The 25243-nt window shown below is 44.4% G+C and overlaps 1 protein-coding gene across 2 annotated transcripts; it reads left to right on the top strand.

Annotated features, from left to right (window-relative positions):
* On the top strand, positions 1 to 24144 carry NSUN4 (NOP2/Sun RNA methyltransferase 4). 2 transcript variants are annotated; one of them, XM_006052528.4, is made up of 6 exons: positions 1 to 343; positions 4233 to 4576; positions 9895 to 10049; positions 13745 to 13905; positions 21168 to 21292; positions 21874 to 24144. In XM_006052528.4, exons 1-6 carry the CDS (start codon positions 251 to 253, stop codon positions 22148 to 22150), a joined length of 1155 nt encoding a protein of 384 aa, XP_006052590.3. In that variant the 5' UTR covers positions 1 to 250; the 3' UTR covers positions 22151 to 24144. The 2 variants fall into 2 exon arrangements, with proteins under 2 accessions (XP_006052590.3, XP_025144597.3); XM_025288812.3 differs by lacking the exon at positions 1 to 343 and adding an exon at positions 3600 to 3734.
* The last annotated feature ends 1099 nt before the right edge of the window (positions 24145 to 25243 follow it).

The raw sequence follows: 25243 nt of genomic DNA, 5'->3' as shown, positions 1-25243 counted from the left end.
CAAGGGCTACAGTTTAGAGGGTCGCAAAGAGTAGGACATGACTGAGCGACTAAAAACAACAGCAGCAAGACCAACAAAAGATCCCTAGCTGGGCGGGATTTGCACTCGCGTCGTATTGGAGGGCGGAGCCCCAAGAGAGTCAGCCGTAACGCTCTCCCCTTTTCGTCCACGGTGGGGCACACCACCTCTCCGGAACCTGAGCGTCTGCTTTTGAGGTTCCGGTCGGAATTACAAAGCAACGCACGCCGACATGGCTGCGCTCGTAGTGAGAGGTGTTCGGGACATGCTGAAGCGTGCGGACTTCGCGACGGTCCCGCGGAGACAACGACATAAGAAGAAATGGGTAAGGTCCAGTGACGGCAGCCTTTTACCGCCGCTCCTCGGGAAACTTCTCCAGCCCTGTCATATCTCGCACCCTCAGTTAGTTCGCTACTCCAGCGCCTCTGGAACGCTTTGGGTCACCTTTCCCCCACCCCTCAGGCGGCGTGACTAGGTGCCTTCTCACCTCTGTAGTCTTCGCCGCTCTCCGCCTTTTTATTTCGTCACAAGTCTGCGGCTGCCCCTCTAGTTAGGTCTGCGGACTCCAGACTCCGCCCCTCTAAGTTACGTCATCACCTCCGCCCTCATTTTTTCAGTTCTGTCACGCCTCTTGTTTCCGGCACTTGGTTACCTTCCCCGGGACCCCCCACTAACCTTTCCACTTCCCTTCCTTCCTTCCCCCCTCCCTCCCCTTTTTTCCCACCTTACCTCCCCTTCCCTCTTCCCCCATGACCTCTTCTCTTCCTTTCCTCCTAGACCTTCCTGCCCGGCCGTCCTCTCCGCTAGGAAAGTGACGTAGCGACTTACCCTTCCCTCCCGGGTCTCTGCTGCCCTCCGGGAGAGGATTCAACCCCATTCCTCACCCTCGAGCTGCCTCTGGCTCCCAGGAAAGGTTATAGCGACCACCTCCAGACCTTTCCCCCAAACCAGGCAAAAGGTTAAGCGACTCCTCCCACCTTATGGGCTCTCCCCACTTGTCCAGAGCCCCTTTCTCTGGCCTCACTTGTAGCCCTGAAATTTCTTCCCTAACCGGCCAGCCCTCCTCCCTACCCCGACCGATTCTTTCCCGGCCGCCACCGCCCTCCTCCCCAACCCCGCAGGCTCTTCCGCGCCCAGGGGGATGTTTTGAACCCAGTTCTCCACACCTAGGAAGGCCCTCCTGCCGTGAGCCTATCCTGTCGGGTTCTTCCCCTCCAAGTCCTTGTGTTGAGCGGTTCCGCCTTGTGGGGTCACCCCCTGCCCGTCAGCGCAGCCCTCATTGCAGCTGGATCAGCCCTCCGAGAACACCACGTCCCTGTCCCCGAGGCCCTTACATAGACCAGCACAGTTACCTCTGTTACTATGGTGGATACCCTCCAGCCCTGGTAACCAACCCGGTGACCTCCCCACCCCTTACTCATGTGCCTTTGGAAACTGGCCCCGTGATTTCACCGCCTCTTACTCATAGGTCCTTGGGAACTGGGCTTGTAATTTCACCTCCCCTTGCCTATCGGCACATGGAAACTAGACCTATAATTTCTCCACCTCCTCAGAGGATTTTGGATACTGGGCCCATGACCTCTACTCTGCTTACTTCCTGGTCCGCAGGGAGAAGTTACAATGATCCTCCTCTTTCCTCAGCATCTTCCCCACCCACTGACAAGTTTTACCATGGCCATGTTAAGCGTCCAGACTCTCAGGAACCTAAACCACAGCTTGACCCGACTTTTGGGAAAAATTATTGTGGCTCCCCACTTTCTTCTCAACCAGGCACATCTAGTTGTCCCAGCTCACCTCAGGAGGGCTCTTATCACTATTCCCATCTTCCCCCAGAGGCCCACATACCTGCCCCTGGGAACCCTTACTATGCCATCCATCTATCCCCTGGGAGTACTGGCAACCCCCAGTTACAGGATTCCAGTAAGTCTTGCTTTGAGTCCATTTATTCCTGGGAGACTGGTGGGAGCTCTTATCTCCGAATAACCCCAGGTGCTATCATTTCTGGTCCCACCTGTCCCCAGGAACCACCTCTTCCCCTGTCCTCCCACTGTCCTTGTTCTGCCTTCTTCCCTTCACCTCCAGGCAACCAGTTTATGAATCCACCCCCGTCACCCCCTTGCAGAAGCTGTAAGGAATCCCCTCTCCCTGTGCCCGTTTGTCCCCAAGCAAAGTCTCCCAAATCCTCAGAGGTAAAACAACCACATTCTCCCCACAGATGTCACTCCCTGGTTACCGAGCACACTCCTGACCAGCCCAGCGCCCCCAAGCCCAGCTCCTCTCCTCCACCTCCCTCCCGCTCTTCTGGCATCTCTGGTCCTCCTTGTATGGTGACAACCATCACAACTTGCTCAAATTCCTGCCCCAAAGAACTTCCCCAAGGGACTACTGCACCTTCTTTGGTTCCTAGAACCCTCAAAACAGTTATCCCTGCTTCCCTTCCCCTTCGCCTTCCTTGTGATCCTATCTTACCCAGTAGTTATGCTCAGACCAGCCCCCGAGGACCCCCCTGTAGTACCCATGTATATTCCATGGTTCCCCCCACCCCCGATCCTGGCCTACTCTCTGGTCCCCTCAATCAATGCACAGGTCCCCTTCAGTGTCATAACCAGCCTGTGGTGCCCCCTGGTGGCACTTATAGCACTCCCCGGGGCCCACTCCAACCTCATCGCCAGCCTGTGGTGCCTCCTTGTTCTACCCACATCTATTCTTTTATCCCTTTGAGAACACCCTTTGACCCCCAAAATTTACCCATTGCCCCCAGAGCCCGGGGTCACCTTGATGCTATGCCATGTGGCCTCCACGTCTACTCCATGGCTTCTCGAGACTCCCACAAGGAGTCCTCCCAGATTCCCTACAGCTGTCCTGTGCCTTCAACCAAGAGTTCCAGCTGTAGCACTAATGCCAGCTGTAGTTCACTTTTGGTTATTAGTGAATGCCAAAGTAGTGACAGCAAGAACATCCACCAAAGCGCAAGTGGGAGCCAGAGTGAGAGTGCCCATTGCCCTAGCACAACTTGGACTCAAAGAAAGACTTTCCATCTTAGCAGAAGTCGGAGTGGGAGCAATAGTACCCAAGAAAGCACAAATAAAAACCGGACAGAGAGTCCTCTACATTTTGAAGATCAGTGCCAGAGTGAAAGTACCAGACCTAGCAAAAGTCAGGGCCCGATCAAGAGTGCCCTTCGTAACAGAAGTCGGAGCCCAAGCAAGAGTCCTCACCGTAGCAGAAGGCAGGGCCAGAGCAGGAGCCGGAGCAAGAGTCGTCCCCACTGTGGCAAAAGTCCGAGGCGGAGCAAGAGTCCCCACCATAGCAGAGGTCAGGGTCGCAGCAAGAGCCCCCGCCGTAACAAGAAATGAGGGCAGAGAAGGAGTTCCAAGCAACCCAAAAATCTAAGCCAACACAAAATTCATAGACGGTAACAGGGCTGCCAGCCATAGTAAGTATATTCCAGCTGTGGCATCCAGGGCCAACTTGTGGACTCCTCAGCTGAGATCTTTTTCCTCTTTCAACCTATTTCTGTACACTTCAAGCCTGACTCACGCCCCTCTCTGCGGCCCCCGTTAGCAGTCGTTCTGTAAGTCTCCACTTTGATTCACACTTCAAGGTTTCTGTGAGCTCTTCTCATCCTACCTTCCTGGAATCTGGGGACTTTCCCTAGATGACCCTCAGCCCTGTGATACTGAACATCGTGGTGTCAGTCACTGCATGACCTTTAGGTAAGTTACCCTCACCTCTCCACCAAATGTAGAAGGTTGATATTTTTTGTATCCCACTGCGCTGTCTCTTGTGGTGCTCATCTAAGCTAGGAGATGTGAAAGTGCTTTAGAAAATGGAAGGACTGTTCAGAAAGAAAAAAAATGTCTTCCATCTTTAAATCTGTTCTTTGCCCAGGGCCTCTATAGTTGCTACCAACCTTCTATAGACTCTACTTAAGAGTCCTCTCCTAGGTCTCAAGGAATGCCCTTATTTTTGGTGAACCCCACATGCTATTGTGAGAGCTAGAGTTTACTTTCACAACGCAGAGTTAGAAAGGCCAGTTTCCCACTACTTTTCTCATACACTTTTGCTCTGGCAGGCAGAGGCACGATGCAAAGGCAGGAGTGGGCGCTTAGCTGGACCCATGTTTGCCGCAGCACTCCAAGGTGGTGGTGGGCTCAGGCAGGAACGGGATAGTGAGGCCTAGAAGACTTATAGCCCTGTTCTCTTTCTTCCAGGCTTCCACAGAGCCCAAATTTCCTGCTACTCAACTGGCTCTGCAGAATTTTGACATGACCTACAGTGTGCAATTTGGAGATCTCTGGCCATCAATCCGGGTCAGTCTCCTCTCAGAGCAGAAGTATGGTGCACTGGTCAATAACTTCGCTGCTGGAGATCGTGTGAGTGCTGAGCTGGAGCAGCTGAATGCCAGGGACTTTGTGAATGAAGCTGTCTTCCACAGGGAACCAGAGCCTGAGAATAGCCAAACTACTGCTCCATCCCCTGCGTCCTGGGCTTGCAGTCCAAATCTTCGTTGTTTTACTTTCACCAGAGGGGATGTCAGCCGTTTCCCTCCTGCCAGGTAGGATCTGGATCGAGGCTGGGGCTGTGCTGAGTGTCTGCCAGATGTATACAGGAAGAGATGCAGTTCTTGTCCTGTTTAATAGGGATCCTAATATTGCTAATATTTACTAAGTGCTTATATGTGTTGGGCCTTACCTCCTTTTGTTCTGTCAGCAGTCCTCTGAGGTGGGTAATATTACTGTTTTTCTTTCATCTTTGAGGAAACTGAGGTGCAGGGAAGTTAAGGTTCTTACTTCTGTAGGTCCGTTAGGTAGTAAGTAGTATAGCCAGTATTTAGACCGAGGCAGTCTGACCCCTGCACATTGAGGGGTCAAAGTACCTTCACTTTGAGCCTGGTCTGTGCTACTGCCTAAGAAAGGAAAAAACCCTCATACTTCTTATATGAGCACTTACTGCACCCTCTCTAGTTAAAATGTGTTATTTACAATTGCTTTCTTATTTTGCCCCCATCAAAGAGAGTAGAACAGGTAACCTCATGATACCAAAGAAGTGGGCCTTGTTTAGGAAACAGGGCTTGCTTAGGAACACAAAGTTAGTACTAGACTGGGGAAAAGAAAGGAGACCTTCCAGACATCTTATCCAATGCTCAGATGTATATGAATTTGAATGAAAAAAGATTCTGTAATAAAATGCTAAATTGTGTTTTAGAAATTGAGAAAAGGAGAGCTCAGTGGTAGTTGTAGGATGTGGGAGTTGATATTTGAAGGAGTGTTTCTTTCATTCAGCAAATATTGTCTACCAAATGCCAGGCACTCTGAAGTGCACAAGTCACCACAGAACTTGCAGTGTAGTGAGGGAGATAACTTGACTATTTATGGTTGTGATAAGTGCTACAGAAGAAAAGTACAAGATGCCATGAAGTCTTATAGTTAGAAGATCTAGTGCTGAGGAAGTGAAATTTAAGCTAAGACCTGAAAATGAATAGGAATTAAAACTGGTGGCATGGGGTTGGGGATGGGAGTGTGAGGCTACAGAAGTCTGTGCTCTGCTTAGTCGCTCAGTCATGTCTGGCTCTTTGCGACCCCATTGACTGTAGGTTGCTAGGTTCCTCTATCCATGGGGAGTCTCCAAGCAAGAATACTGGAGTGGGATCTTGCCAACCCAGGGATCAAAGCCAGGTCTCCCACCTTGCAGGCAGGTTCTTTACCATCTGAACCAAATAAGGAAGGTTTTACTGGCTATATGGGATTATGGACTTTTTCTCTAAAAGGAAGAGGGAGCCATGAAAGGGTTTTTTGTTTGTTTGTTTTGTTGTCGTTTTTATTTGGCATCTGGGATCTTAGTTCCTTGACCAGAGATTGAACTTGTGCCCCCTGCAGTGGAAGTACAGAGTCTTAACCACTGGCCACCAGGGAAGTCCCAGCCATAAAGGTTTTAAGCTGGAGAATGATGTAATCAGCTTTGAATTTTAAAAATATCATTCTGGCTGCTGTGTGGAAAATAGGTTGGAGAGAGGCAAGGCTAGAAATGGGATTGTAAATTAGGAGTCTTTGCAGTAGTCTTAGTGGCTGGTTTGAAGGAAGGCTGTATGCTTAAGAGAAGTAAGAGATGAGGCTGGAAAAGTACATGGGAAGTCATGTATGGGAATCTTGAATTCCAGGAGCTTGCAGGCTGGGGAAAGGGGAGTTTCTTGGTGGTTGCTTATAAATGACTGGAATACCAGAGCTGGGTAACTTTATACCATGTTCCTTTTATTATATATTGCTGTAAATGGCCAATATGTATTCTAGAGAACCACTGAAGAGGGGTTCAGAGCAGAGGAAAGGAATAACATAGAGTGATTATAAGCATGGGCTTTGGAGTTAAGAAAACCTAGGTTTGAATCCTGTCTTCACCACTTATTGATATTAGATATACAGGGCCTCGCTGTTGGTCCAATGGTTAAGGCTCCAAGCTTGCATTGCAGGGGCCACCATGTTGATCCTTGGATCCCTGGTTGGAGAAGTTTTGCATGCCACGAAGTGCGACCAAAAAAAAAAAAAAAAAGACATGTGGCATTGGATACCTGAGCCTTGGTTTCCTTATCAGGAAGATAACTTGGAAAGTAATGATAGTAATAGCTGACAAGTATAGCTCACTATGTGCCAGATACTGTAAGAAGCATTTGACTTCTGTTAATTCATTTCATCCTCACACTAATCCTATCTAGTACATACTCATTACAGATGAGGAAACAGGTACAGAGAAGTTGACTGATTTGCTGAAGGTCACACAACTGATGAGCAGGTGGGCTGGATTTGAGATCCAGGTAGTCTGGCTCTGGAATCTGAGTTCTCCTGCCTCATAGGGTTGTGGTAAGAATTAAATCAAATGATGTGTATTAAAAACCAAGTATCGTCCCTGCAATATAACACTCATACGTAGTATCTCTTACTATTGATGTTATTGCCATCAAAGTTGTGTTTCAGGAAGATTGTTTTAGTCACAGTGAGGAGGGCATAGATTGGAGCAGGGTTAAAGGCCGATTTGAAGGCCCTGGCTTTAGGCAGATCCATGGAGTAAGACCATGTTGTTTTCTAAGTTGCCTGAGGACACTCTGAGAGCAGGGGGAAAGCAGATCTCTGTATTTGAATTTTTTCCTTCTTGTCTTGATGGATTCCCTGTAAATCAAGGGGATCTTAACCTCTGGGAAGTTCAAAAATGTATTCACGGAGTTCAGGAACCTCCTGAAATTGAAAAGTTGTTTTGCTTTTCTTTTTAAAATTTTAATTGCAGGATAATTACTTTACAATGTTGTGTTGGTTGCTGTCATACAACAACGTGAATCAGCCATAAATATACTGTGCCTTTTTTTTGAAAAGAGATATTGTAGCTTTTAACCGATTCTTAAAACTATGAACCAGCCCCCCCCCCCCAAAAAAAAGGTTGAGTTATGCTTCTTAAAGAAAGGAATTAAAATAAATTAGTAAAAGGAAGGAGCTTGATAAGAATGGGTTTTGTGAGCCAGTACAGCTATGATAGCAATTCTATATTTTTCTCTGATTTCTTGTCTTTCTCCTTTGTGAGGTACAAGGCACACAGTTTCACAGACAATTCAAGTGTGAAAGGATTGTAGCTCTTGTAGCTGATCCTTAGTGGTACTGTCTCATGTCTTGTCACATCTTTCTCCCAGGGCCTTCCTGTCAGGGCATCAAGGACCAAGTTTTCTGTCTCCTTTAGACTGTCCCCAAAGGCTGTCCGTGCTGAACGGTGTCTCAGGCTGAATGACTGCACCGCAGTTGCCCTTACGACAGCTGTGGGTGAGGAGTCCTTCTGTGACTGTCATGTTGTTGTCGTCCCCCTCTACCCTAATGATTGCTGCCTCTATCTGTGTGTCATTAGCTCTCACTTGGACTCTCCTAACAGCCTTCTCACTGGTGCTGTGTTTCTAATTTGCTCTTTCTAGCCTACCTAGCTTTCTAAAACTCTCACTAGCCGATCGTGTGATTTTCTTTAAAAAGTTTTGGTAACTGCCTACAGGTTATAGTCCAAACTTAATATCTGTTACAACCTTGGCCTCTATCTGCTTTCCAACTTCAGTCTCACGTACCTTGTATTTCTCAGTTCAGTTCAGTCGCTCAGTCGTGTCTGACTCTTTGCGACCCCATGAACTGCAGCATGACAGGCCTCCCTGTCCATCACCAACTCCCGGAGTTTACCCAAATTCATGTCCATTGAGTCGGTGATGCCATCTAACCATCTCATCCTCTGTCGTCCCCTTCTCCTCCTGCCCTGAATCTTTCCCAGCATCAGGGTCTTTTCCAATGAGCCAGCTCTTCGCATCAGGTGGCCAAAGTATTGGAGTTTCAGCTTCAACATCAGTCCTTCCAATGAACACCCAGGACTGATCTCCTTTAGGATGGACCGGTTGGATCTCTTTGTATTTCTACACACCAGATTTCTCACCGTGTCTGAAAGAAGCTATGGGTTTGGTTCTATGCCTTTGGTTTTTTTGTTTTCTTCTGCTTAGAATGCACCTCTTCCCCACCCGACTCCCTTTTTTTAACCTAATGAAAATCCATTGCTTCGTCCAAACTTAAGTCAGATAATTTTAACTCTGACAGGCACAATGGATGGCATTCTTTTCTGAACCCAGAAAGAACTTTGTATCTCAATATGTAACCTAATAAAACTGAGTTCCTACCACACGCCATTCACTGTTTCAGGTGTTGGAGATGTTATAATGAACAAAACAAGATGAAGTCTCTACCTTCACTCTAATATAGCGAGAGAGAAGGAGAAAAATACACACACACACACACCCCCCCATACTTACAAAGTGAATAATAAATACTTTAAAGATAGATGGGAGTTCAGTTCAGTCGCTCAGTCGTGTCCAACTCTTTGCGACCCCATGAATCGCAGCATGCCAGGCCTCTCTGTCCAACACCAACTCCTAGAGTTCACTCAGTCTCACATCCATTGAGTCGGTGATGCCATCCAGCCATCTCATCCTCTGTTGTCCCCTTTTCCCCCTGCCCCCAATCCCTCCCAGCATCAGAGTCTTTTCCAATGAGTCAACTCTTCGCATGGGGTGGCCAAAGTACTGGAGTTTCAGCTTTAGCATCATTCCTTCCAAAGGACACCCAGGGCTGATCTCCTTTAGGATGGACTGGTTGGATCTCCTTGCAGTTCAAGGGACTCTCAAGAGTCTTTTCCAACACCACAGTTCAAAAGCATCAGTTCTTGGGCGCTCAGCTTTCTTCACAGTCCAACTCTCACATCTGTACATGACCACAGGAAAAACCATAGCCTTGACTAGACAGACCTTTGTTGGAAAAGTAATGTCTCTGCTTTTCAATATACTATCTAGGTTGGTCATAACTTTCCTTCCAAGGAGTAAGCGTCTTTTAATTTCATGGCTGCAGTCACCATCTGCAGTGATTTTGGAGCCCCCAAAAATAAAGTCTGACACTGTTTCCCCAACTATTAGGGGCTGCTATTTTCAGATAGAGTGGTCAGGGCATACCAGTGCCTCTTTGGTGAGGTAACTTTCGCGGAGGACCTGAAAGAAGTGAGGAAGAAAATGAGGTATGTTTGGAGGAAATATGCTGCATGCAGAAAGCAGAACAACTACAAAACAGGAGTATGCGTAGCTTAATTAAGGAATAGCAAGATGAGTAGTGTGGCTGGAATTGGGTGAGTTGATTTCTGTTTTAAAAGGCTGGCTGCTATGTAGATGAATGAGTGAGTGAGTACATAACTGAGGGTGGGTCGGAGAAATGAGTTTTTGCTACATAGAGCTCAGTAATCCCTGAGGGTATGGACTTGAGACCCTGACTTCCAGTGGGTCTCCTGACTTGGCCTTTCACTCTAAGGTGGTCTCTTCTCTTCTAGGCTTGGCAGCCTGGGTCTCATGGACTACTACCTGATGGATGCTGCATCCTTGCTGCCTGTCCTGGCCCTTGGCCTGCAGCCTGGTGACACCGTGCTTGACCTGTGTGCAGCCCCTGGGGGGAAGACACTAGCATTGCTTCAGACTGGCTGTTGCCGTAAGTTAGAGGGCTGTGTCTTGAGCAGGGAGGGCTCCCCTCCCCTCCCTCCCCCAGTCAGGGGCTCATTGAATATGATGAGCTCTCTGGTCCAGGTCAGAGGTAGGGTACTTGCTAAGCTGGTTTGTTTTTTCTGTTTGCAGTGACTTCCTCTCTTTCTCTGTCAGGTGGCCAAGGAAGACTGCCAAGCAGAGCAAGGTCTTTGAAAGCAGATTAAAGCAAAGCCCTGATTAATCTACCACATGACATTTTCACCCCTCTGCATCTTTTCCCTTTGTCTATAAGTTCCATTTTCTTAGCCTGACAGCTAAAATGATAAGATCTGGCCACAGCAGTCCTTTAGAGCTTTAATATGTCATTCTTTCCCAGGCTTTATGTGCTTCAGCCATATCCTGCTACTCTTTGTTGCCTGAATAAGGCTCTGCCTTTGCTCATGTTACAGATTCTCTCTGGAATAGCCCCATCCTATCACCCTCTTAGCTCTCAAGCCTCAGCTCAAGTGTGCCACCTCCTGGAAGTCTTCTCTCATGATCTCTGCTGGCCAGCTGCGAAGTGTGTCTTCTGTCTCCTGCGCTCTCACACCCTGAGCATCACCCTTGAAACAGTACATTAGCCTTGCATCAGAGGATAATGGGTATACATGTTCTTTCTCCCCAAGATAAGGAGTTCCTTGAGGACAGGTCTAAGACTTACTCAGTAGTATAGCTCAGCCTGGGCCTTGTTCATTGTAAATGTTCATTTCAACCATCCATTTGCTGACATCCTGCCTTAATATAAACAGTATTTTTATCTTGAGAAAGATTCACAAGGAGGCTGTGATTTTTATTTATTCATTCATTCATTCATTTCTTGGCTGTGCATGGACTTTTTCCAGTTGTGGCAGTTGGGGTCTACCGTCTAGCTGCTGTGCTCACGATTTTCGTTGCCGTGACTTTTCTGGTCACAGAGCATAGGCTCTTGGGTTCATGGGCTCAGGAGCTATGGGACATGGGCATAGTTGCCCCGCGGCATGTGGACTCTTCACCCCATGACCCCTGCGTTGGCAGGCAAATTCTTAACCACTGGACCACCAGGGAAGCCAGGAGGGAGGGGACGGCTGTGACACTGACCCTGGGGCTCAGCCAGGCTTCTCTGCCATAGCCTTTTTTACTGGACCTGGACCCTTCTTTTCCAGTTCTTATCAGCCAACTTGCACAGTTTGAATTAGCTTCCAGCCTCAAGGTAGGCCCTACAGGTGATTCAGAGAGGTCTACATTTGATTTCCACATTCTGGAAGTCCAGAGGGAATGAAGAAATGTTGATATGGCTTAATGGGTCCAATCACCCTAGGCTGGGCTATGCTGATCTGACTGACTGCTGTGAAAATTCATCAGAAGCGGGAATGGATAAGGTGGAGTTTCTTGGATGAGGAGGAACTAGAACTCAGAAGAGGAAGCAGGGCCAAAGAAGTAATTGAGAGTTGCTTTTCTAAAGGAGTTAGAGATAGGCCCAGAACTGGAACCCAGATTTTCTCTCCTCAATTGATATCCTGCTGCAAATTCTTCTTGAGCAGAGAATCCAATTTTGACTTCTTTGAGTGCCCTCAAAAATTAGGACATATTTCTTTGTGGGGAGACTAAAGTGGTTCACTCACTAGATAAAAGTATGTACTCTCTAGTTCTTCACCACAGTACCCACTGCTCTCTTTCATTCCTTGATTCCGAGGCCAGGTATCAATTGCCATTTATCATTAAGCTCACAGTAATATTTTTCTTAGAGCCAAGAGTGAAGTGAAATATTTCTCAAACTCGTGTCTGTCACAAAAGGGAAAGTGAAAGGTAGATGGTGAATCATTCAGGTTTAGGCTTGGTTGTATACAATAGAAAACTCAACTAACTGACTTAAAGAAGAAATGTTTATTCTTCTCTTATGTAAGAGAGCTGGAATATAGGCAGTCCAGGACTGGCATGGAGGCTCCACAGTTATCAGGGTTTCTTCTTTTCTTTTTGCAACCTATTTTATTGCTGTCTTCCATCCTCAGGATTGCCTCATGCCTCCAACATGACTGCTTGACTACTGGAATTCCAATCATTACATTCAAATTCCAGGCAGGAAGAAAAGTCTGGACAAAAGGGGCACATCTTCTGATTGTATCAGCTTCTTTTTATTTATTTATTTTTAATTTTTTAAATTTAATTTTGACTCTACTGGGTCTTTGTTGCTTGGTGGGTTTTCTCTCATTGCCACAAGCAGGGGGCTACTCTCTAGTTGTGGTGCACGGGCTTCTTATTGCAGTGGCTTCTCTTGTTGAGCACAGGCTCTGGGGCGTATGAGCTTCGGTAATTGTGGCACATGGGCTTAGTTGCCCCTCGGCATGTGGAATCTTCTCAGATGAGGGGTCAAACCCGTGTCGCCTGCATTGGCGGGTAGAATCCTAACTACTGGATCACCAGGAAAGTCCCTGTATCAGCTTCTGTTTTTTATATATAATTTTTATTTATTTTTGGCTGTGCTGGGTCTTTGCTGCTGGATGGGCTTTTCTCTAATTGCAGCGAGCAGGGGCTGCTCTCCAGTTGTGGTACGTGGGCTTCTCATTGCGGTGGCTTCTCCTGTTGCAAAGCACGGGCTCTAGGGCACACAAGCGTCAGTAGGTGCAACCTGTGGTATTAGTAGTTGCGGCTTCTGGACTCTAGAGCATAGGTTCAGTAGTTGTGGAGCTGGGGCTTAGCTTCTCCATGGCATGTGGGATCTTCCTGGACCAGGGATTAAACCCATGTCTCCTGCATGGCAGGTGGATTCTTTACCACTGAGCCACAAGGGAAGCCCTGCATCAGCTTCTTTTAAACATCTTACCAGAAGTCCCACACAGTAATTCTGCCTACAACTCACTGACCAGAACTTAGTCTTATAGTTTTACTTAGCTGTAAAAGGAGGCTTGGAAATGTAGTCTTTTGGGGGATATTGCTCCCCTCTCTCTCAAATAAAATTGGAGTTCTGAAACTAAGGAATTGTTGTTTAGTTGCTCAGTCATGTCTGATTCTTTTTTTCCTCATGGACTATAGCCCTTCAGGCTCCTCTGTCCATGGAATTTTCGAGGCCAGAATACTGAAGTAGGTTGCCATTTTTTTCTCCAAGGGATCTTCCTGACCCAAGGATTGAACCCATGTCTCTACGTGTCCTGGATTGCAGGTGGATTCTTTACAGCTGAGCCGCTGGGGAAGCCCATACTAAGGAATAAGAGTAGAATTTAAGTTGGGGGTAGATAATATGTAGTATCTACCAAAGATGAAGAGAAATGTATATTTCAAGAAAGGTGAGAGAGCATATTTTTTAAAGAAATAAATGTTTTAGCCTAGTCTGCTTTGTTTATTTATATAACCTTTCTGGACTAAGTTGGTGTTTGCCTTTGCAGCCCCCACTCCAGAGTGTCTAGTACTGTGCTTTGCATATAATAAATGTTTCTCCTCCACTTGCCCCTGCCTTGGGGGTCTGCGTTGATTGGCTATGCCTAAGAATTTGTCTGACTCTCCATCAGCACCGTTGCTGGTGCGATGCTTTGTTGTGCAATGGCCTCTGAAGTTGCTTTATACCTGCAGGCATAAGATGTTCCTACTACCCAGAATGTCTATAGATGCCGTGCAATTCCTGTCAAGAGTCCAAGGGTGTTTTTTTTTACAGAAGTAGAAAAAACAATCCTAAAATTTATACTCCCACAGGCAATCTCGCTGCCAATGATCTCTCCACGTCACGAACGAGCAGGCTACAGAGGGTCCTTCACAGCTATGTGCCTCAAGATGTCAGGGATAAGAATCGAGTTCGGGTCACATCATGGGATGGCAGGAAATGGGGAGAACTGGAGGGGGACACCTATGACCGGGTGAGTGATTCCTGACCTGGGACATCCAGCTAGCCAAACCTGGCATTCCCTCCTGGTGCTAGGCCCTGAGCGGGTAGGATCTAGCCATATGTATTTGAAGATGTAGGGCTGATTGTGGACCTGGCCAACTCTCTTCCTTGGGTGATGTGATGAAAACAGCCATCTGCAGAACTGTCAGTTCAGCTTAGATGGCTGCCTGCTATCTTGATTAGAGGGAACAAAAAGAGTTTGAACCTGTCTGGCTGGAAAAAAATTAATTAGCCTTATTTTATTTCACTACTCACTTGGCTGCACAGTAACCCTCATTAAGTATGATTAAGCTCATTTTATTTAGTTTTGAATATTTATACAGTACATGATGTAAAATGCAGAAGGCTCAATATGGTATCTGGAGAAAAGCGTGTTTCCTTCTTAATCCTGTCTCACAGCTGTCGATTTCCTCTCCCTATATATTATGTCTGTATTTTCTTCTGTATCCCCTTAAAGTATTTTCTTTGTGTATATACAAATATAAATGTGTATATAAAAAATAATAGGAATGGTAGTGTATTATGCTTACTATTCTGAACTTTTTAGTTAATAATATGCCCTGAAGTCAAACTTTTGGTTTTGTTTTTGGAGTATGATTGCTGGATAACAGTTTATATGTACTTAGGATATTGACAGAGGTTACTGAATCACTCCCTGTGAAGGCTAAATCAGTTTCACTTCTACTGGTAATGAATAAGGGCACTATTTCCTCATATCCTGCCACCATTGGAGTTATCCAACTTTTTGTTTTTTGCGGAAAGTCATTTTACATCTTTAAGTTATTTATATTTTATTTATTATTTTTTAAATTCTTATTTTTATTAGAGTATAGTTGCTTTACAGTGTTGTGTTAGCTTCTGCTTTATAGCATGGTGAATCAATTATAGCATGGTGAATCAGTTATATGTATCCCCTCTTTTTTTAGATTTCCTTCCCATTTAGGTCACCACATACCATTAAGTAGAGTTTCATGTGCTCTACAGTAGGTTCTTATTAGTTATGTGTTTTATACATAGTAGTATATATATGTCAATCCCAGTCTCCCAGCGTATCCCACCCCCTCTTCTCTCCTGGGCCTCCCTGATAGTCAGTTGGTAAAGAATCTGCCTGCAATGCAGGAGACCCCAGTTCGATTCCTGGGTCGGGAAGATCCACTGGAGAAAGGATAGGCTACCCACTTCAGTATTCTTGGGCATCCCTTGTGGCTCAGCTGGTAAAGAATCTGCCTGCAATGAGGGAGACCTCAGTTCTTTTCTTGGGTTGGGGAGATCTCCTGGAGAAGGGAAAGGCTACCCACTCCAGTATTCTAGCCTAGAGAATTCCATGGACTGTATATGGGGTTGCAAAGAGTCGGACATGACTGAGCAACTTTCACTTTCCCTTCCCTCCTTGGTATCCGTAAGTTTATTCTCTGCACCTGTGTCTCTCTGCTTTGCAGGTAAGTTCATCCGTATCATTTTTCTAGATTCCACATGTAAGTGATATTTTATTTGTTTTTCTCTTTCTGACTTACTTCACTCTATATGACAGTCTCTAGGTCTCTCCTTGCCTCTGCAAATGGCACAATTTTGTTCGTTTTTATGGCTGAATAATGTTCCATTATATGAATATATATATGGGAAGATTCCCCTGGAGAAGGGCATGGCAACCCGCTCTAGTTTTCTTGTAGGCTTCCCAGGTGGCTCAGTAGTAAAGCATCTGCCTGCCACTGCAGGAGAGGAGGGTTCGATCCCTGGGTAGGGAAGATCCCCTGGAGAAGGAAATGGCAACCCACTCCAGTAGTCTTGTCTGGGAAATCCCATGGACAGAGGAGCCTGGCAGGCCATAGTCCATGGGGTTGCAAGAGAATCTGACATGACTTAGCAATTAAACAACAATAACAGTATATATGTACAACATCTTTATTCCTTCGTTGATAGACATTTAGGTTGCTTCAGTGTCTTGCCTGTTGTAAATAGTGCTAAATGAATATTGGGATGCATGTATCTTTTGAATCATGGTTTTCTCTGGTTATATGCCCAGGAATGGGATTGCTGGGTCATATGGTACTTCTGCTTCCCAGGTGGCTCAGTGGTAAATAATCTGCCTGCCGGTGTTGGAGATACAGGGGAGGTGGGTTCAATCCCTGGGTCGGGAAGTTCCCCTGGAGAAGGAAATGGCAACCCACTCCAGTATTCTTGCCTGGAAAATCTCATGGATAGTGGAGCCTGGCGGGCTACAATCCATGGGGTCACAAAGAGTCGGATGCGACTGAGTACACACACACACAGTAGTTCTGTTTTTAGTTTTTTGATGAACCTCCATACTATCCTCCATAGTGGCTGCACCAATTTACATTCCCACTAACAGTGGAGGAGAGTTCCCTGTATTTTCTAATCGGCACATTCTAAAAATATTTATTTAAAATATATACTTCTAAAAATATAAAATATATGTATACAGCTATTGCCTCTGTGTTGTCATCTGACGCATTTTTCTCTTCTGTTCAGTTCTTACCATCTTGCCTCAGCCACTCTAAGACATGGAAAGAAAGACCAAGGCTTATATAGCATCTTGGATAGCTTGAGAGACCTGCTTCCCATCTGTGTAGGAATCCCCTATTCAGCCTTTTTGGCATACAGGCAGCAGAGTAGAGGGAGCATGACCTCTGCTGTCGACCTAACTTGTTTTTGTATCACAGAGGTGCCACTTATTGACTTTGAGACAGCTGCTTGATCTCGGTGAACTTCAGCCTCTTTGTTTGTAAAATAGAAAATGATTATTATGAGGATTAATAATGAGCATATCCCGGGAAAGTGCTCAGTACATCAACTGGCCATGAAGATTAAACAGGTAGTAGCCATCATCATTATTCAGCTTGTGTTTGCATACTTTTGGTGACAGGGGCTCACTCAGGTTTTGTGTTGAACACCTCTGCTATTAGAAAAATTCTTTCTCTTACTGAATTAAAATCTCTAGATTTTATGGTATATGGCTGAGTTCAAGGATTCTAGAGTCAGACTGCTTGGTTTGGAATCCTGGCTCCATCACTTACCAGCCAGAGAAGTTAACCTTTCAGTTTAAACTTCAGTTTCTTCCTCTGTAAAGTAAGGATAATATTAATGCCTATCCCATAGGTGAAGATTAAATAGAATGCATGTAGAATGCTCCTGGCATATAGAAAGCATTTAAAAATATTATCATCACAGTCCCTTTTATTTTTATTATTTCCATTCATTGATTCTAGCTATGCCTTCTATAACAATGCACTGCCTCCCATTTCATGTGAAATGGAACATTTCAGACAAACATTTCAGATGTTTGTCTGAAACATTTCAGATGTTTGAAAACAGCTTTAATGTCCTGAAGATGTCTTTGTTAATTTATTCATTGAACAAATAGTTGTGTACCACATACTGTGTTAGGCAAGTGTTAAGCACTTCAGATTCAAAGAAGAATACTATCTCAGGACTCCATACACTCTTGGTAATTTCATTTCTACCCCAGCTCTACCTGGCCATCAGCTGGAGTGCCAGAGCTCCTTATTTTCATGGCAAGATAGACCTACCTGTCTTCCCACTTAACAACTTCCCTTTTATATATGTTGCATTTATACCTTTTCCAATCTCTTTATATTTAGCCTTATTAAATAACTACCCTTTAGATATGTCTCTCATATACTCCCTAGAATTGGGTTTTGCTTTTTGAACCAATCTGAAAATTTTTCTCTTTTAAAACAATTAATGTCCCTGATATATTTGGTTTTGGCTCTGTCAAAGTATTTACTGTGTTTGTTTTACTTACTGTTTCTTTCACTGTGTAATCTCTTAAATTTTTTTTTTTATTTAGGAAGGTTTATATTTTAATTCTACATTCAGTTCAGTTCAGTTCAGTTCAGTCGCTCAGTCGTGTCCGACTCTTTGCAACCCCATGAATCGCAGCATGCCAGGCCTCCCTGTCCATCACCAACTCCCGGAGTTCAGTCAGACTCACATCCATCGAGTCAGTGATGCCATCCAGCCATCTCATGCTCTGTTGTCCCCTTCTCCTCCTGCCCCCAATCCCTCCCAGCATCAGAGTCTTTTCCAATGAGTCAACTCTTCGCATGAGGTGGCCAAAGTACTGGAGTTTTAGCTTTAGCATCATTCCTTCCAAAGAAATCCCAGGGCTGATCTCCTTCAGAATGGACTGGTTGGATCTCCTTGCAGTCCAAGGGACTCTCAAGAGTCTTCTCCAACACCACAGTTCAAAAGCATCGATTCTTCGGCACTCAGCTTTCTTCACAGTCCAACTCTCACATTCATACATGACCACTGGAAAAACCATAGCCTTGACTAGACAGACCTTTGTTGGCAAAGTAATGTCTCTGCTTTTGAATATGCTATCTAGGTTGGTCATAACTTTCCTTCCAAGGAGTAAGCGTCTTTTAATTTCATGGCTGCACTCACCATCTGCAGTGATTTTGGAGCCCAAAAAATAAAGTCTGACACTGTTTCCCCATCTATTTCCCATGAAGTGATAGGACTGGATGCCATGATCTTCGTTTTCTGAATGTTGAGCTTTAAGCCAACTTTTTTACTCTCCACTTTCACTTTCATCAAGAGGCTTTTTAGTTCCTTTTCACTTTCTGCCATAAGGGTGGTGTCATCTGCATATCTGAGGTTATTGATATTTCTCCTGGCAATCTTGATTCCAGCTTGTGCTTCATCCAGTCCAGTGTTTCTCATGATGTACTTTGCATATAAGTTAAATTAGCAGGGTGACAATATGCAGCCTTGATGTACTCCTTTTCCTATTTGGAACCAGTCTGTTGTTCCATGTCCAGTTCTAACTGTTGCTTCCTGACCTGCATACAGATTTCTCAAGAGGCAGGTCAGGTGGTCTGGTATTCCCATCTCTTTCAGAATTTTCCACAGTTTATTGTGATCCACACAGTCTTTTTAATCCTGCCAACGGGTATGTGAAAAAATGCTCAACATTGCTAATTTTTCGAAAATGCAAATCAAAAATACAATGTGTCTTCACACTGGTCAGAATGGCCATTATCAAAAAGTCTACAGATAATTGAGACTTTCCTGGTGGTCCAGTGGTTAAGACTCCATGCTGCCAATGCATGGAGTGCAGATTTGATCCCTGATCAGGGAACTAAGATCCCACATGCTGTGTGGCATGGCCAAAAAGATTAAAAAAAAAAAAATTGTCTACAAATAATAAATGCTGGAGAGGTTGTGGAGCAGAGAACCTTCTTACACGGTTGGTGGGAATATAAATTGGTGCAGCCATTATAGAAAACAGTATGGAGGTTCCTTAAAAAACTAAAAGTAGAGTTGCCATGGGATCCAACTATCCCACTCCTGGACATATGTCCAGACAAAACTATAATTAGCAGCATTATTTACAAGAGCCAAGACTTGGAAGCAACCTAAATGTCTATTGACAGATGAGTGGATAAAGATGATGTGATACATACGTTAAATGGAATATGCCTCAGCCATAAAAAAGAATGAAGTAGTGCCATTTGCAGCAACATGGATGAATCTAGAGATTATCATACCAAGTGAAGTAACTCAGAGAAAGACAAATCACTTAACAAGTAGAATCTTAAAGATACAAATGAGCTTATTTATAAGATGGAAACAGATTCACAGGAATAGAAAACAAAGTTATGGTTACCAAAGGAGAAAGAGGGATGGGATAAGTTAGGGGTTTTGGGTTAGTGGATGCAAACTACTGTATGTGGAATAGGTAAACCAGGGTCCTGGGAGTTCCCTGGTGGCCTAGCGGTTAGAATTCTGGGCTTTCACTGCTGTGGCCTGGGTTGAATCCCTGGTCAGGGAACTGAGTGCCCACAAGCCACACAGCACAGCCAAAAGAAAAAAGGAACAAGGTCCTACTGCATAGCACAGGGAACTATATTCAATATCTTATAGTAGAAAAGAATCTGAAAAATAATATATATGTGTGTGTTTGGTTTTTTACTGAACCTCTTTGCTGTGTACCAGAAACCAACACAATGTTATAGATCGACTATACTTCAAGTTGGAAATAAAAAGAAGCCATCAGCTTCAGCTCTGGAGTGCCTCCTTGGATTTGTACTCCTGGTTTTTCTTTGGCTTCTATGGATTTCTCTAATTTTCTTTGACCTATGCATTTAAAAATATTGACTATTTTTAAAATGTATTTTATCTATCCTTTTTAGGTATTTTGTATTACAAGGGTTTCAGGAAACAGAGGGTATTGTCATGTGGTTTCTAAACATCCCAGTGACCCTTCTCTGAGCTTTCCTATCCCTTCTCTGAGCATTCTTATTTAATTAACGTCTCTTTTTCTGAACGCTAGTCCCATCACATTTCTTGAGATATGACCTGACCAGAGTACAAGGTAATCATTTATCTTACTCTGTGTGTGCTGTATCAATTCATGTAGCCAAAGAATGCATCTGAATATTGAACCCTGGGTCATTACTAATTTACATGGAATTTGTGCTTAACTGAAAATTTACAGATCTTTTCCATAGATGATTTTTACTTTTTTGAAATGTAAATATAGGACTGATTTTTTGGGGGAGGTCAGGGGCTCTTTTTGTTTTGTTTTGTTTTGCTGCCCATCACAGAGTAGGCTTTTAATAAATAAATGCATGACTTTGTTTATTTTTGGCTGTGCTGTGTGACTTGTGGGGTCTTGGTTCCCTGACCAGGGATCAAACCCAGGCCCTGAGCAGAGGAAGTGGGGAGTCCTAACCACTGGACCACTGGGGAATTCCCCAATAAGTGAATGACTTTGCATCTCTCACTTTAAAACTTTTCCATGTTGAATATGACATTGTTTTAGAATAAGATAATTTTGAATCCTGATCCTGTTACTCAGTGTATTAGCTACCCTTTGGGCATTATATCATCTGTAAGTTGGATGTTTTTATTCAAATAGCTAGGGACAGAGTTAAGGACAGAGCTCTGAAACACGGAAGACTTCTTTTTAGGTTGATATCAATTATTTAATTACAATTATTTATATGTTGGTTTTGGTTTTTTGACCAGCCATAAGTATACCTAGATGTACTATTTCCCCACTCTTTATTTCAGAGTTGTCCATCAGGTTAAAGTGAGAAGCTTTGTCAGATACTCTGCAGTTGGGGGATGGGCCAAGGGAGCACTCTGCTGAATCCTCCAGGTCAAGGGACTAAGATAGCCCTGACCTAAGGAAGAGGAGCCTGTAAGGAGCTCTAATTCTTGCCCTTTTACACTCCTGGGCAGGTGTTAGTGGATGTGCCCTGTACCACAGACCGCCACTCCCTTCATGAGGAAGAAAACAACATCTTCCAGCGTTCGAGGAAGAAGGAGCGGCAGATGTTGCCTGTGTTGCAGGTGCAGCTTCTTGCGTGAGTAACAGATTTACAAAAACTCAGAGCTTTGGGAAAAGAGTGATCTGGGAGTCTGGGGTTCTCGAAGCTGTTGCCAAGACCATCACCCATAGAAGGGTTTTCTGTTTGGGAATCTGCCTGAAGGAGACAAACATCACAGGATGGTCTTCCTCTGGGACATAAAAACTCTATGTGGTAGAAATACATAGCAGGATGGACTGCACAGATTGACTTTTACCTCCAGGCTAACCCCTAACCCCATGTCAATGATTAACACAATTTTGAAATATGTACTGAGGTCAAGGCTCTGTACAGCTGGGATAAGAACTCGGTTCATAGCCAGTATCAGAGTTTGGTCTATAACTGGAGTCAAAGATCAGGTGACTGTTTGAAGACAGCTTTTGGAGGAGAGCCCATGGAGTAAGGTTAGGTTACTCTCTGCTTTGAGAACAGCTTTTCAGATGATGTCATTGTGGAAGGCACACAGAGGCTAACACGGCCACCCATCCCACAGCTGGCTCCCCATCCTTCCATCTTCCGTTACCCTTCTGCTTCTGGGAAGCTCATTAGTCACTGCCACTCTCTCTCTCTTTTTACAGGGCTGGACTCCTTGCCACCAAACCAGGAGGCCACATTGTCTATTCTACCTGCTCACTTTCACATTTACAGAATGAGTATGTGGTGCAAGGCGCCATCGAGCTCCTGGACAATCAATACAGCATCAAGGTTCAGGTGGAAGACTTGACTCACTTCCGAAAGCTTTTCATGAACACATTTTCTTTCTTCCCATCCTGCCAAGTTGGGGAGCTGGTAATCCCAAACCTCATGGCCAATTTTGGGCCTATGTACTTTTGCAAAATGTGTAGAATGACGTAGCATTGCCCTGTTCCTGAAGTCCTGGTGTAGGAAGACTGGGTGTACTCTTGTGGAGACCAGTGGTAAATCTCCATCCCATTCAAGTCTTTCTATAGATGGTTTTCAGCAGTAGGAAGTAGGAGTTTTTCTGTCCTGCTGTCCAATTGTGGAGCATCAGCAGGTTTCTAACTCATTACAACCCACTTCCAATCCCTACGCCCCATCTTTGAGCCTGTACTAAAGGTTCCTGCCCCATTAGGGGTTTAGGAGGAGGAACCAGTATGCTGTAAACTTGGGAAGAAGCGTTTAGCCAATAAAATTGTTGAAGCTCCATCAAGCTGGGGCTAAAGTTTGGGGGGTCTCATGTCAGTCCAAGTTTTGTTAGTTCCTCTTGTACCAGGTGCTGCTACTGAGCACTAGCTCTCAGGTACCCAGAGTCCAGGACCTCAGCCTGGTTATAGGCCTCTGGTTACACAACCACTCTCACACTTGAGATGAGTTTTGCATGATAAGTCTTGAGCAGTTGAAGTACCTACACAAGCCTGCCAAGTTTCTCCATATGGCCCATGATCTGATTTCAGGAACGAGTAACTGAAAATGTTAAGCCAGTGCATTATAATCTGCTTACTTAACATCAAGAAAGCTCTCCAAGTGAATAATTCAGGCATCCTCCTACTAACAACAGCACTGTTGCCCAAATCTGGCTGGGAAGCTGCTTCTGCCACAGGCTGTGATACTCTGTTGTGTGTTTCTTCCCTTGTTCACTCCTCTAGTAAGTATTCCTTGAGCTCCTGTATGACAGGTGGCCAGGGAACTGCTGGGGATGCATGCTTGGGACTGTGGGAGAAAATGAGGCCCCTTCATTCTTCAGAATGGCAGCTCTCTGAGCACCTAGGAATTGCCTAATGTCTTATTTTGTTATCTTCAGGGTTTTTTTGCTGTTGTTGTTCCTGGTCCACGACTGAGCTCTGGTGCTAGTTCTCTGGCTAACCCCAAATCCCTCAGAGCTATTCTCCCAGCATCACAGGCTCTCATCTCACACTGTGTGTTTGGAGCAATATTACATCATGTAATGCCTGACTGTTAGTTGTGTTGTTTTTGTAACTTTAGCAAAAGAAGGCAATTCTTTAAAGGTAGGGATATTAAAAATTGCTTATGATCACTTGCAGATACTACTTTTTTTATTAAATTTTTTTTCTGAAAAACTGATTCTTGCATGGAAGAGGATTCTTCCTACTTTCCTTAACCCTTCTCTTCCTCTTTCTGTCTCTCCTTTTGTTCTTTAAGCCTTTCCTGCTAATCCTTGTTTGGGTATTAGAGGTGTCAGCTGAGAAGGATTTTAGATGAGGTTAAGCCTTCTCCCTTCTTGGAATTTGCATCGTAACTGAGGGCCCTGAAAAATCTTTCAGACTCAGAATCAAGTAAAGCTAGGAAGATGGAGCTCCAGGGAGTAGGACTCTTAATTAGCTTCCATGTGTGCTGTTTGGTTCCTGCCGGCTGTTTATTCAACATTCAGTACTTGCTGAGGCTTGGAGGCCTTAGGTACCTGGGTTTCTTCCCTTGGCCTCCTGGGTAGCCAGTCTGGTGCTAATTAAATGCTAAGCAGTGATAATTCAAGGGGATAGCGTCTCCTGCACTTGGGGTCGAAGTCTATTTGGGGACAGAGAGACGCAGATAAGAAAAGCAGAGATCTGCTTTGGAAAATAGTTTATCTCCTATAATTGAACGTTTACCTACAACTCACTTATTCCAATATTAGGGATAAATCCAAGAGAAACTCTTACATGTACATCAGGAGATACATACAAGAATGTTTTCATAGCAGCCCTGGTCACAAAAGCAAACCCAAATACCCATGAGCAAGAGAGTGGACAGATAAACTGGAATGTTCACACAGTGGAATATTATTCTGGTTTCGAAACAAGTGAACTACAGTGACACATAACAATATGAATGATTCTTAGCAATAAAATATTAAATGTTTAGTCCCAAAGATTAAATGTAGCATGATACTTTAAAAAAAAATTCTTCTTTTTTGTTATTATTTACACAGAGTATAATTTATCAGTACTAAATGTACCATTTAAATGTGTTTGATAATTCCTTATAATAGTATAACCATCATCACCATAAAAATATAGAAAACAATTCCATCTCCTAAAATGTTTTCCTGTGCTCCTTTGCACTTAATTCCTTTCCCTAATCCCTGGTTCCAGGTAATCACTGATCTGCTTTTTGTCACTGTAGTTTTGCCTATTTTAGAATTTCACATTATGGAAAAGAGTTGATTTACAGCTGGATTGGAAAAGCTCTATCTATCTGGATGTCTGGTTTTTCACTGTTGGCCCAGATAAAGGCATTGGTATTTCTGTTGTGCTATTTAAATCTGAACTTCCCCTGGTGACTCCCAGGGTTATTTTATTTACTGACTGTTTACAACTGGTGTAACTGGTTATATACATGTGACTTGACTACATGACCGGAACTTGACTACAAAACCCTGCTAAGAACTTCTGATTTGAGCTCTCTCACAGCCGAGATTCTTCACATAGATCATGGTGATTCAATCCAAATACAGAGTACTTTGCTTCACAGCCTTGCTAATACTTGGTATTTTAAGTTTTAAATGTCACATCCTGTCCCAATGCAATATGACTTTGCCATTTCCTTCCCTAAGACACAGTCTGTTTCCTCACCCCTTTAATCTGGGCTAACTGTATGATTTGCTTGGACCAGTTAAGTTTGGTGGAATGAATGCTGTGTGAGTTCTAAGTTTAGGCCTCAAGAGACCTTGCAGCTTTCACTGTTACCTTGGCTCTTTTTTACTGCTATGTGAAGAAGCCCAGGCCAGCGGCAGGAGACATGTGATGGACACCAAGCTAAGACCTTCTAACCTCAGCTAAGTGGTTAAATAACCCAAACCGCATGAGTGAACCCAGTCAAGACCAATATAACTTGCTGATGCTTAGAATCATTAGCAAACAAAATGGTTGTTTTTAAACCACTGAGTTTGGGCATGATTTGTTACACAGCAACAAAGATTGACACATGGAAAACCCAAATCCATCATTTACTTACCTGCTTCTAATTCTTTGTTCTTTCTGCATTGCCTGC

The sequence above is a fragment of the Bubalus bubalis genome, chromosome 6 (assembly GCF_019923935.1).
Source record: "Bubalus bubalis isolate 160015118507 breed Murrah chromosome 6, NDDB_SH_1, whole genome shotgun sequence".
NCBI lineage: Eukaryota > Metazoa > Chordata > Mammalia > Artiodactyla > Bovidae > Bubalus > Bubalus bubalis.
Note: the sequence above shows the minus strand (reverse complement) of the source record. Positions and strands in the feature narration are given on the sequence as shown.